This window comes from Ambystoma mexicanum, chromosome 7p (genome assembly GCF_040938575.1).
Source record: "Ambystoma mexicanum isolate Mex_15411 chromosome 7p, UKY_AmexF1_1, whole genome shotgun sequence".
In the NCBI taxonomy this organism is placed as follows: Eukaryota; Metazoa; Chordata; class Amphibia; order Caudata; family Ambystomatidae; genus Ambystoma; species Ambystoma mexicanum.
This window is the reverse complement of record NC_090939.1, coordinates 88,232,725-88,246,446: the sequence shown is the minus strand read 5'-3', so window position 1 is coordinate 88,246,446 and position 13,722 is coordinate 88,232,725. Positions and strand designations below refer to the sequence as shown.

Below are 13,722 nucleotides of genomic sequence, written 5' to 3'. Positions count from 1 at the left end.
TGTGCAACTGGGCAGTGTCAATGTTGCTGTATGATGTGAAGCAGAGACCGCAGGAGCACTAAAAGACGATACTAGTGACCCGTATTCCCACTGCTGAACCAAAAGGAGGTGGATAACCAGGATCGCTGGGGAAGCAAATGAGCCATGGTAGAGTGTAGAAACCAGTGTCCAAAGGGAGCAAGGCAGGAAGTAGAATGGAGAGCAGTGTTGTAGCAAGTTACTAGAACCAAGATAAGAAGCAGCGTGACTGGGGACCAGGAGGAAAACACAAGCAGTAAAGGTCACTCAGCACAGAGACTGGAAGCAAGTTAAGGAGCAAGACATCAGGAGTCAAGGAGAAAAGGTGGGCGAGTGGGTGCAATGCATGAAGTGTCTATTACAGAGTCAGACACAAAGAAGGACAGACCCAGGCTTTTCCTATTCCTAAGATGTTGGAGGTCCACCACTGGCAGCACCATGGCTTTTTGATAGGAAAGAGCCAAGTACTAGGAATACTGGATTCATTACAAAGAAAGCCTTAACTTTCTAAAATACCCCCCACTTGCAGCCTTATTTTAACAGCATCCGTGGTCCGCTCAAACAGGTTTGAACGTTTTCCCATCACGTACAGAAAAATCCCTTGAATCAAGGGCATGCGCACGTTCGCACACAAAGGTGATCAAAAATGGTTACTGTCATGTCAAAACATGGCAGCTACCGGTTCACAGGGTCCCCATAGATTCCACCTGTTTTCTTCTTGAATTAAAAAAAAAGTGGACTACATAAGGATCCTAGTCTCTCTCCCTACTTCAAAATCTGATGTGGGTGGGTACGCTGCCAGTTTCCCGCACAGACTGAGGAAACGTACAGAGAAGATGTTCTGCTTTGTATTGCGCTCCACATACAGAAACCAATCCAAAATGGCTCAGAGATGGGGAAACTTGGGGAGAGCTTGTCTCTGCATGGTTGCCGGACCCCGGCCCATTTTACAGCCCAGTCAATAATGGACTTCTAAGTGTTTTTAGAACTACTGAAGTCTACCAAGCAGCAGTACCTGGGGCTCTGAGATGAAACAAGAGGAGGGCTTACTGACTCCATGAAGCAAATTAGTCCCTGGATGGGGCACACAGCTGCAACATCCTGTACACACACAGACTACAGCATTTTAATGCAGCCCAGGGACAAAGAAGATGGCAAGAGGAAAGCAGTCTTGCAAATGAACAACAAACACAACAGCAACAGTGAAAAGACAAAGAAATAATTGAAATTGAAGAACTCACCAATTAGCAAATCTCCATCCGAGTTATAGAAACACCTATAAAACAAAGGCAAGAAAAATGGTTAAGTGGCAGTGACCAATGATTGATGATCAGTGAGCTAGAGGCCTGCATACTGTAGGATTCTGTTCATGGAATCAATGCACTGAACAGCCTGGGATTGAGCCTCTTTGTTGTCAAGAGCCAGGGACCCAGATAAGGCTATGTTTTTGAACGACAGATGCAATGTAAGGAATGCACTTTGTTGACCAGAGTCAAGGTAGCCTTTGTTTCAAAGCCTGCCTCTATGGATTACAGGGCTGATGGGTGAGGTATAGTATGTATCTCATATCAGTCACAAGAAAGAGATACATCTCTTGAATGACATCTGGGGCAATGGTCTGAAACTTTATGGCTTCCCACAATGATCAGCTTTCTTATTAGTCAATATTGAGTCTGCCTGTAAACTAATAAGAATGTATGTATCTCTGTGTGTCTACAATGTGGTGGCTGTACTTCTCTCCAGTCCCAAATGTTTCCCTTTGGTGTTACATTTATTTTAAAAAAAATGGTGTTTATCAAATTTCCTTGATTTTACAAAGTGATGTGAAAGTTTACATTTAACTCAATGTATATAAAAAAGCGAATGTTGCGACGGCTTGCTTCTTGATAAATTGTACCTAATCTTGGTATTAAACTGTGGGATTTGTACGCGAGAAGCAGGACCATACTGTCTATACTCTACCATGGATTGTTGAACAGAAGCTTCGGACCGGCTTCAAGAAGATGCTTGTAAGTGAACAGCAAAGGCTTGAAAATTAGTTAATTTTCCAGGGCAATTCCAATTTACATCATTCAGACGTCTATGCCGATGTAAAGGCGTACATCAATTTATGATGCAATAAAAATCTTGTCATAGAAACATACTAAAGCCGACTCGTAATGCCAGAGAGAACCCAGAACAACTGCTTTGAAAGGATTTGGGGTATAATGCAACTGATGACTGTACAATTTAAAATACAAAAAAGGACTTAAAATAAAGAAATTCAAGAAATAACGTTGTTCAAAGCAGTAAAATAGAAAATTATCTGGTAGTTTTCATTTATGAGTGAAGTGCATAGATAGGAGAACAGGTCCAAGTCACCATCACAAATTGCTTTCTGCACCCAGCTTAAAGTATGATTATTAATGAGCTGGGGAGCGTTATTAAGTAATCTGCACCCAGGTCAGACACATATCAAAAACCAAAACTAGACACTTAGGTGCTTGAAAAAGAGTTTGAAAAGGAAGAATAAATAGTACCAACACAAATGTTCTCCAAGGACAAATAGTCTTGGTTCCAGAGGGTGATCCTCTTCTTAAATAACGAAAAGTTCTGAAAAGCAAAAAGTCCCACCCATTTTCCTGTCTGTTGTGGTTCAAAGGGTCTCCCTGATTAATTGAGCTCTCTGTGGTTCCTGATTAAAGGCAGGTCACCCTTGAAGTTGTGGCGAGAACACACTTTCTGTCTCCATCAAATCACATACTCCTACCATCTGAATGGGGTCCCCCTGCAGGGGTTGCCTACTGTAAACAGCTGTCCCAGACATGACATTTCACTGCCCTTGATACTAAGAAGCGAGGGCTGTCTTCAGGTTGACACAGATGCATATCAAATGTGTTGGGTGTTTCATGTCTCTTGTCAGTCCTGCGACCGGGCCTCCTGTGGGCCTGCTTGAATTAACTGTGTTTAGTATGCGAGGCTGCCAATGCAGAGTTGGCAATGGACAGGGCGGATCCATGGAGCTTTTGTTATTTAATTAGGCTGGCCATGGCAGGAGGAAGGTTTTGCCCACCCCCTTTTGAGATGCCTTGATGTACTCCTGGGTGTCACATTCCAACTAAATGTGATGGGGAGAACTGCGCCTGTAGGCTGTGCCCACCCAGAGTACACAGGTCTAAGTGTATGTTGTGCGGTGAGCATAGGAAAATGTGTGCAGATAAGCCCCACACATTTTCCAGAGGTTGATCTACAATCATTCAATTTCATTTTAAAAAAGCCCAGGTGAGCGCACACCCATTGTGAGGATGTTCGAATTCCTCACACTCCTGCCAGGGCTTCTTGTATTTATGCCCTTGTAATTGCCTATTATACTCTCCTGCCACACCTTCTTGTATTCAAACAATGTTTCTCTGCACTCCCCTAGTTGGACATCCCCTTTGTTGCATAAAATATCTTCTTGATATATCCTTCCATTTGATTCCCCATGTATTTGCATTCCATACATTCACATACTGATAGGGGTCTTATTTGCAATACACGTTCTTGTTTCACAATTAGGCTCTTTACTTTGTCTCCTTCTGCTATTCTAATGACTATTGTTCATGTTTGGCAGGGTTGCCGAGACACCCCGGGGTTCCCACTATCCTTGGGTTGACTCAATGGTTCTTGTTGGTGTTTTTGGGCTTGTTCACGGTCAAGTGGCAAAGGTGTACCGCCTGCTTTCCTCTCATGACTGCTTTTGCTTAGTTCTGGTGTCTTCCGTGGCTTTGCTCCAGCACGCCCGCTTCGGTTCAGGTTCCGGTAGATAAGGTACTGCTTTCTGCGGTCGGCGAATGCCCAGGAGTCTTCCACCAGCACCTGGCATTTCTGCAGGACGCCTCGTCCTTGCAGCGTTTCTCTTCTCCCTAGATGGTGAGCCACCCGGCTCCACCACACCGGTTCATGCTTTTAAGCTGCTCAAGCCTCATGGAGAGGTGAGATGTTCTCTCTCCAACAGCAGCAGCCTCTAACACTTTGCCTCCGGTCTTTAAATTTCCCGGGCACCCAGATGTGTTGGGAAAACAACTAGAGCGCTCACAGGGCTTGTGGCTTCTTCCGCTCTGCACTGCTCTTTCCCTCTTCCTCGTTCCAGCTATTGGGTGATTCTGGGAAAAGGAGTCCTTTGCTGACAATTGATGCAATCAGCTTGGAAAATCACTTTCACTCGTTTTGAATGGTAAATCAGTTCTGTATGATGAATAATTAGAACTGTAATAGGTGGTCTTGTAGTTTCCACATTTTAGAACAGGGTTGGAAGTTTGGTCCCTATGCTGAGGGGAAAGGTTTCCCTATACTCCGTAGGGGAAGGTGTGGATATATGGTAATAGGCCATGAGGGTATCTTCAACAGCAAACGGGGGATACCATGTCTCATTCAATGAAGCCATGACATCTCCCCAGAGGCTGTCTCCTCCCATGTAATCCTCGCTCATATAGCCACCCCCAGGGTCAGGATCAGGATCAGGTTGCGGCTGCCGTCCCCTTGCCACATGAGAGGAGGTCAACGCCAGGTGATCAGTGATGACTCCATTGGATTCATCACACTTCCTTCCAGTAGTTCGGGCTCTCATGATGCTCTCTTTGGAGTTAGGTTTTCCTCAGCCTTGTCTATGCCGCTTCTGGGCCTCCGCTAGCCCTGTGGATTTTCAGTATGTCCCTCCTGGACATAGGTATACCAAAGACCCAACATGGGTATTGATTTCATACTGGCTTCCCCTAAAGGCCCCTTCAAGGCCTTTGTTTCACAACTGGTTTTCAGAATGGGTCCCTCCTGGCCCTTAACTGTACAATGGTTTAAACAATGGGTCCCTTCTGGAGGTTGGCTTCACAACTGGTTTCCCACTGGGTCCTTCCTATCCCTCACCTTCCCAGTAGTTTCACAACAGATCCTTCCTGAACCTTGGCTTCCCAACCAGTTTCACGATGGGTTCCTTTCAAGCCTGGGTTGCACAAATGTTTTCACAGTGGGTCCCTCCCTCCTGATCCTGAAAGGGAGGGTGGTGGCGTGACCACAGGAGAGATGCAGTGGACCCTTTCGTCCATAAACAGCACCTGGACCACAGCAGCATAGCGGACCAAGAACAAAGCGAAGGAGGGTCAGCTGAGCAACAAGCTTGTATGTTACCAGCGAGGGAAGCTATCCCAACACGAAGAGAAAGAATCCCCGGTCCTCGCAGTACCCCAGTGGTGTTACCCCTACAAACCACAGGTGACGGGGAAAACTGGAGACCCGGGGATGGGGGACGAGAGAGTAAAACGCATACTCATCTCAGTCCACTGGAAGATTTAAAGATACAGAGAGAGAATATTAAGCACTAATGGGACACTCATATTTGTCTATGTCAAAAAGAAGACATAAAGATACCGAGAGAAAATAACAACTACAACTGGGGCACGCCTACTTGGCCCAGTCAACAACAAGTTATAAAAATACCAAGAAGGAGTGACAATCATTATTGGAACCTTCCTACTTGTTTCAGTCAGGACGAAAGAGGGACATTACTAAGAAAGAGTGATAAACATCACTGCAACTTTCCTACTCGTTCCAGTTTAGAAGAAGTAATAAAAGGAAGTGAGAAAGAGTGTTGGAACTTTACAGTTTGCATTCAACAAGAGGAAAAGGAAAATACAAAAGACAAGTAAGACTGTTGTGAGAGAAAAGAGAAAGGTGTTGAAAGATCCTATGATAGAAAAAGGATAAATGAAAAAACAAAAGAGTAAGAGAGAAATAAGAGAAACCACGTAGAGTACCATATTGAGAACTGGGACAATCCAGTAGTCAAACACTATAGATTGATGTGAGTGGTGGCAAGATGATTTCTAAGCGTGCAGCACTGAACTTAACATGGGGAAGACCCATAAAACAGGAGATTGGAGTAATTCTCCTGCCCTTTAGTTATTATTGTAGTGATAGGGTCAGAATAGATTAGCTTTGGACAACGGACTGAAACCAATTTGGGACTTGCACCGACGACTGACGAGCAACTTAAGTTTGTCAGGTAGGGAACACCCATAGATTAGGGAAACATAGGAGTTTGCATCTCTTTGTTAAATAAAAATACCTTAAAATGAAAAGTCAGAGAGTCTGTGTCCTTCTTCTGACCCGCACATTTAGAACTGATCTAAAGTTGGTGTCAGAGTTTTCTGCTCTAGAAGCAGCCTGCTCTTGAGAACGCTCCTGTGAAACATGATATCATCTTCCACATGCTTAGAGCCTGCGCCCTTCAACAACTGGAATAAACTGCTTGTCGAGGAGGACAGATTGTACTGGTTTAAGCTCCACAATTTGGCCTTTAAAACTGTTGTCACAAAGAAATTAATAAAATGCAACCAGACAAGTAAGTATTGGTTTAGAATGTGTCTTATTTGGGATTTCACAAAAAAAGAGATCTTGATCTGGAAAAGAATGTATCTTAAGGTTTAAATATGGAAGCAAATAAATCACCCTAGAGATAAGTCTCCCTAGCAGCATTCCTCTGTATTGCTGCGACACGTATCTGGTGAGTATGCCATTAAGGAAAAGAAAATGTTTCTTCTGTGCTCCCTCCGATTTGGGAATGCCAAGTCTGGCCTTTAAAGGCTTTCCAAGCTCCTTGGACCCTCAATAGTCTTCCATTATGGAATAGGGTCCCTAGGTCGCCTCTTGTAGTCCACCCAAGTGTAACAAGGTTGGACAGCAAAGTGTACAAATGTGATGTGGTTTCAAAGTGAAGAGTGAGTCAAATTACATTTACAGGTCTGTTCTTTTCTGACTTTGCAAGAAAAGGTCTTAGAATAGATCATTGCGCGAGAGAGAGAGAGAGGGAGAGAGAGAAAGCTCTCCCGCTGTCACTCACAGTCTCTGAGTGCAAGGCATAAACTAGTTTTCAAAAATTGATTAGCAGAGTTTGCTAATTAAAATGTACTTGATTAGCAAAAAACTTATTTGATTAGCAATTTTGTGCTGATATTTTTTATGACACCAGACGTTATTTGTACCCAAGACTAAAATGAGCAACAATGTAGAATTTTTGTTTATCGCTGAAGACAGACATTAGTGAGATGAGTGTGTGTAAAATGTAAAGGTTAGCTGCATGAATTAACCCAAGTAAATAGATATGATAAAAAGGCTCTGAAAACAGTTTTCGGTGCAAGGCTCTGTGCAACTGGGTGCAGTCAGTGTTGCAGGGCAGTGTCCCCTATATTGTATGCTTGACCCATCAATTGCTGTGTAAGTCCAGAATTTTCATAAATCCAAAAAGTCTACCATGTTTTTTTTAAAAGACCTCTTTATTTATCATTTTGGGGGGGTGGGGGGAGCTGGGAAACAGCACAGAATCAATTTAATCGGGAACGGATAGCACAGGTTACCTAGTTGTACACAGTTTGGGTCTACAGAAGTGAGGTGCCCAAGTCCCTGCCTCTGCTTTAGAGAAGCACTTGATATTTATAAAGTGTGGGTCTGTGGGTACCTTGTGTATATTCTATGAAGGGGAGCCAAGTAGCCAAGTAGGAGGGGTACCTTCCTTCCACCAGGGCCGTAATCTTTTCTGATGCAAGCATTTCTCACCATTTTCCCCACCACATGTTCAGGACAGGGAAGGGTGGCCGTTTCCCAGTTTCGAGCCAGAACGATTTTGGCTGCGAGCAAGAGATGGGTGAGTAGCTTCGACCTGTAGCCCGTCAAAGGGTAGAGTCCTTCGCCACAGTGCCCCAATAAAAATATCAGCGGATCCAAGGGTAAGTGAATAGTTAGGCAGGTCAGAATATGGGAAGGTACGTCATTCCAATAGGATTGCGCTTTAGGTCATTGCCACCACATGTGATGGTAAATTCTGCTCGCCTGCCAGCCCATCCAACATGTCTCGGGATATGAAGGGGCCATACGGTGGAGCCTGTCTGGGAGTAGTACCGGCAGTAACACAGTTTTAATTGGCATTCTTTGTCTGTGGTGCACCTGGAAGCTTTGTGGTTTAGCTCCCATATGGGACGCCATGAGTCCCCCCAGATTTCCCTGCCTATATCCCTCTCCCATCCAACCATGTAGGGCAAAAGGGCTTGTCGGTCAAAGCGGTCTAACAGAGTATAGCACCCCGAGGTCCTTCCCTTGGTCCTGTCCGCCAAATATGTGAGCTTCAATGCGTGCAGGGTTCTGTTAGCCCTTTGCCGGACCAATGGGTGGACCCCCCAATGTCTCAATTGTAGGTACCTGACACTTCCCCCTCCTGTAATGCAAACACCTGCTCCCACTCTTCGAACGTCATTGGAGACCCGTGGATGTAAAGTTGTCGAAGTTCCCTCATAAGGCCTGCCGTCCATGCTGCAAATGCTGATGTCCGATTGCCTGGCAAGAATGCGGGGGTTATGGAACACGGGTGACAGTAGTACCCCAACATTTGGTTGCTGGGTTCCAGGATTTAAGTGTATGCAGGGTGGACGCAGGAGCTCTCGTTTAAGCTGGCTGCCATTAAGATGGCTGCCACATACCCTGACAAATGGTGGCTGTTTCAATGGGACCAGTGAGGCAGACTGTTTCAATTATGCCCACCCTGGGATTTCCCCAGACTGGCCCCATGTAAAAGTGTGAGAAAGGTGTGAGGCGAGATAATAGCAATAGCGGTCCGGGACCCCCAAACCAACCAGGCATTCCTTATGCATCAAGACCTTCTTGGCCAGCCTCAGTTTGCGGTGTTGCCAGATGTAGCTTAATAAGTTCCCCTGTAATTTGTGTAGTTTTGTGAGTGGAACCGCGGTGGGCAGGGCCAGGAAGTAATAAAGGAGCCTGGGAATGGTGGTCATTTTAATGGCTGTGATACGCCCGAGCCACGACGATGTATTTTTTATGCCACCTTTTCAAGTCCGACTTCACCATCGCAACTTCACCATCGCAAATAACGAGGGGAAATTGGCCGAATATATCGCTCTGGTAGGGCTGTGAATATTAACCCCCCCCCCCCCAAGTACTCTAAAGGGTCTTGTTTCCATTTGATTGGGCATAAGTTTGCCAGGGTGTCCTTGTCCAAGGGTGTCAGCCTGACGGTAGTTCACTGTGAACCGTAATGCCTGCTCAAAGTCTACCAGCTTGCCCATTAAGGCTGGAATTGACCTCTACACCTCTGTGAAGAGAGCAGCACATCGTCTGTGTGTAAAGATATTTTGTGCTGGCTATGATATGATAGTTTATTTATATAGCGCCTATAGACCCGGGCCACTAGGGGCTCCAGCGAAAGGGTGAATAAGAGGGGGGACAATGGGCACCTTTGCCTCGTGCCTCGGCCTATGTGAATTAGTTTATTTATTTATTTCTTGTAAGGCGCCAAATGCCCATGGTCCTCAAGGCGCACACATTAAACAGACAAACGAACAAACAGAGACAGAAGAAGCAGAGAGAAAAAAGAGTTTGCAGGTACTAGCAAAAGAGGCGTGTCTTAACTGCTTTCTTAGAGCAGGTGTCAGAGCAACAGATCTTATCGCAGTTGGGAGAGCATTCCACTGCCTGGATACCTGCACAGAGAAACGGCAACCGCCAAACATAGACAGTTTGAAGCGTGGTTGCTTGAATGTGTGATGATCCCCAGACCGTAGGGAGCAAGCAGGTTTGTCGGGGCTCAGTTGGCTCATTAGATAGACTGGAGCAATAGAGGACCAGCATTTATGCACCATAGTACGAATTTTATGGGAGACCCTGCGCACCACAGGCAACCAGTGAAGCTCCCTTGTGACCTTGGATACATGATCATGTTTTTGCAGACCAAAAACAGCACGGACTGTGCTGTTCTGGACCAACTGTAGAGACTGGATATTTGGCTTTGGAGGCCCTGCCAGGAGACTATTACAATAATCCAGTCTCAAGTTGACAAGAGCTGATGCCAGAGTGGAACTGTTCTCAATGGATATATAAGGCCTAATCTGGTTGAGAAGTTTAATCACATATTCATAGGATGACCTAACGTGAGATACATGATCTTTCATCTTAAGCTCAGCATCCACATAGACGCCCAGTATTTTAACAAAAGTGGACAATGAGATTTTATTGTTGGCGATAGTAAAGTTCATATAAGCTGTGTCAAGGTTATTTAGCCTATGAGCATTTGCCAGAATGAGAAGCTCAGTTTTGCTATCATTGAGAGCAAGAGAGTTTGTCATCATCCAGAGCTGAATAGCTGCATAGACTTCATTTAGTATCTTAGACTCAAGGTCATGGTCCCCGGATAGCTCAAAGACCACCTGGGTATCATCTGCATAGTTCGCATAGCAGACACCCAGGCGGTCGAGCAGATTAAAAAATGGCCTGATCTAGATATTAAACAGCAGTGGCAAGATACAGGATCCCTGTGGTACTCCTGCACCAAGAACGCCCTGAAAAGACTGAGCACTGCCCATGGCCACTCTTGAGACCTGTGGTCCAAGGAGAGATGCCACGTAGTCTGCAGCCTCCTGGGTACAGCCGTCTAATATCTTTAACCTTTCGACAAGAAGGGAATGGTCGCCCAGGTCAAAGGCTGCCGAAAGATCCAGGAGCATCAGAAGAGCAGGGTTGCCATCATCCACAATGTTAGCAAGAGTGGACTTTAGGTCCAGCATAGCTGTCTCTGTTCCATGCCGCACCCAAAATCCTGATTGATATGTTCCCAAGAGTTTATTTTTTTCTACAAAATCCTGCAGTTGGAGATATGCTACTTTGTCCATAATCTCCAGCAAAAAGGGAACATGTGTGATAGGATGATAGTTTTTAGTGAGTATCGGATCAAGTGAGCTTTTCTTAAGAAGGGGGGAGTTACCCATACCTCCTTAAGAGATAAAGGCACTATACCTTTGCTAAATGATACATTAACCATCCTGGTAATCCAAGAGATCAGCAGAGGCATAGATTCTTTGATGATATTGGAGGGGCATAGATCCCCCCACCTTACAGGGTGTTGGTTTTAGTCCAGTCACAATATTAAAGATTTCAGTCTCTGAGCATTGTCTAAACTCACATTTTAGAGTTGTGATCTTGTACGATGATTTGTTAGGGGTGGAGTGATTTTGCAGCATTCCAGATCATTTCCCCTGAATGGCTTCATTGTGGCCCTTGATTTTGTTGGCAAACTCATCTTGGATAGACTGACACCAAAAGGAGTTGTGCTCAATGTTTACAACAGTATTACCTTTCCCTTCTACTTCTTTAAGATTTTGAAAAGTTCTCCAGATTTTGACTTGGAATGACTGATTCTAGTATGGAGGTATATAGGTTTTTCAGCAATAATAACTTTTTTAATAGTAATTCACACCAATTTTATAATTAGCAAGTGTCTCAGGAGTCCGGCATTTACGCCATTCTCTTTCACAGATACTCTTGTTAGACCTAGATTTGAACACGGTTTCAGTGAACCAAGTGTTCTTCTGGGTTTCAGGTTTAAGCATCTTCAGTCTTTCCGGAGCAAGCACCTCTATGGCTTCATTAGTAATCTTAGTCAGATGGCTCACTAGTGAATTGACATCTGAGAAAGAGTCAGGGGGATGAGGTTTTGGTTTGATTGTTTCCATACATTCCGAAAAGTTACGTGATTTTACAAAGGTTCTTGCAGCTGCATTCTGTCTTATAGGGGCTGTGGGCAGGCAGATCGTAAAACGAATTAATAAATGGTCAGACCGGGACAGGGACAGGGTGAGCAGGTAATATTGGAAACCTCTATTTCATGTGTAAGAAACCATCCTCATGCGTGGGTTCTTCAATCCATTGAACATAGTCAACTGAACTCAGAGGAGTGCAAAGGGCATTCAAGCGTTTATGTTTATTATCCTCTGCCCAACAGTTACAGTCACCAAAGACTACAGCAGTGGAAGTAGTTTTGGTAATGCTGTTAACAAGAGCAAGAAACTGGTCTACAAATAGCGGCATATCCCTGGGTGGTCTATAAATGATCAGAAAAGCAACAGAGGTCTGGTGACCAGTCTTGACCTTCACAAGCAAGCTCTCGCAGCCTTCAATTCCAATATGATGAACAATGGGATAGTGAAGATGTTTTCTTATGAGCAGCGCAGCGCAACTCCCCCCCCCTCCTCTGGTCAACACGATCAGCCCTAAAGATGTTAAAGGCGTTGGGAGCAGAGTTAGCAGCTGCCATATTAGAAGTGTTGTTTAACCAGGTCTCTGTAATGCCCATTATATCAACATCAGAGCTGTTAAGGTAGTCTTCCACCTCACCCCATGTTTGACAAGGGAACGGGTATTCAAAAGAACCTTTTTCAGAGTGTGCAGGGATTGACAAATAAGAGTATCATTTTTTGGTAGATTTGTATTACCCAAAGTTGGGCATAACAATTGTCCTGCGGACCGGACTGCCAATCCCTGAATAGGGGGTAGCAGGATCCCACTTTCATCAGTTGAATAAGACAATTGTTCACTAACTAAATTTGCAAGCCCCCGATTAGGGAGTGAGAGAATGAATGGCATCAGTCGTTGAGCATGGCAGTTGTTCCACAGCAGGGATTATCAGTTCCTGAATAGGGGGTGAAAGGAGCATACTTTTAGTATTTATCAATTGCTCTTCAGCCAGGGCTGTCCCTGAGTTTGTATTAGTTCTGGTGATCACAGTGATATCGTTGTCAACAGATGCTTTCCCATTGCACAGATCTTGAGATACTGTAGCAGTGGGCTGTAGAGACATAAGGCGTGCCCTATTAAAAACGTTGGCCAGTATTTTCCCATGTTTTCCAACATGAGAGTCTGGAAAGGTATCAATGGGCCAAGGTGTGCATAGTGAGTTAAACAGGGAATTTAAATGACTCATAGTGCTTGGTATTTGGCAACCGAGGCTGAATGAAAGTAGTCAAGTAACAGACCTACCATACTTCTGGACTCCCACTGGTACAAACTGGTGCGCTAACATGCCGCTGAGGGTCTTAAGAACCCTGTGTGGCACTGGGAATTGAAGTTCCCAAGGACTACATAGTAACAGCGTTTAGGCGTGTAACAGAACAGCAGTGCACGTTAGGCAACAAATACTTGCGCAATGTGGCAAGTGAATGAACAGCACACACAAGGCAGTTGTATTCTACAGAAATAATTGAGATTTGGCTGATTTCGAATCTAGATGTAATTTCAAAAGTAAGTTTGGCTTCTACTTCTATTTTTGTTCAGAAGGAGCACAATTATAATACAACTTTTCAGAGTCACAGTTACAAAGTGTAATTCTAACATGCTCGCTTTCAACAGTATAACCAAAGTAAAGTCACAGAAATAATTTCAGCAATTCAGTATATCATTCATACACAGGCAAGAGACAAGAATCAAGCGAACTCTAGCTAAGCTGGTTTTACAGCAATATGGCTCCAAACCGGTGCCTACCCCAACGCGCCGACGCTGACGTGATGCCGAGGGTCTTCAGAACCCTCTGTGGTGCTGGGAATTGAAGTTTCCAATGACTGTGTAGTAACAGCGTTTAAGCGTGTAACAGAATAGCAGTGCACGTTAGGCAAAAAATGCTCGCGTTAATGTGGCAAGTGAATGAACAGCATGATATGATATGATATGATAGGTTATTTATAACGCGCTTAATACCCAGAGGTTTCTAAGCGTGGACCCGGGGATCGAACCTGTGTTGCTCCATGTCATCTTGCTTCCGAGACGAGCATGTTGCCCCTGAGCTATCCTCCCTCACAAGGCAGTTGTATTCTGCAGAAATAATTGAGATTTGGCTGATTTCAAAAACTAGATGTAATT

The 13,722-nt window shown here is 44.6% G+C and overlaps 1 protein-coding gene across 1 annotated transcript in view; it reads right to left on the bottom strand.

Annotated features, from left to right (window-relative positions):
* The window catches only part of HGD (homogentisate 1,2-dioxygenase), a 280,992-nt gene that overhangs the window by 111,601 nt on the left and 155,669 nt on the right, over positions 1–13,722 (bottom strand). Inside the window, exon 7 of the mRNA XM_069635841.1 lies at positions 1,260–1,294. Coding sequence (XP_069491942.1) covers positions 1,260–1,294 — 35 coding nt within the window. The remainder of the gene's footprint in view (positions 1–1,259; positions 1,295–13,722) is intronic.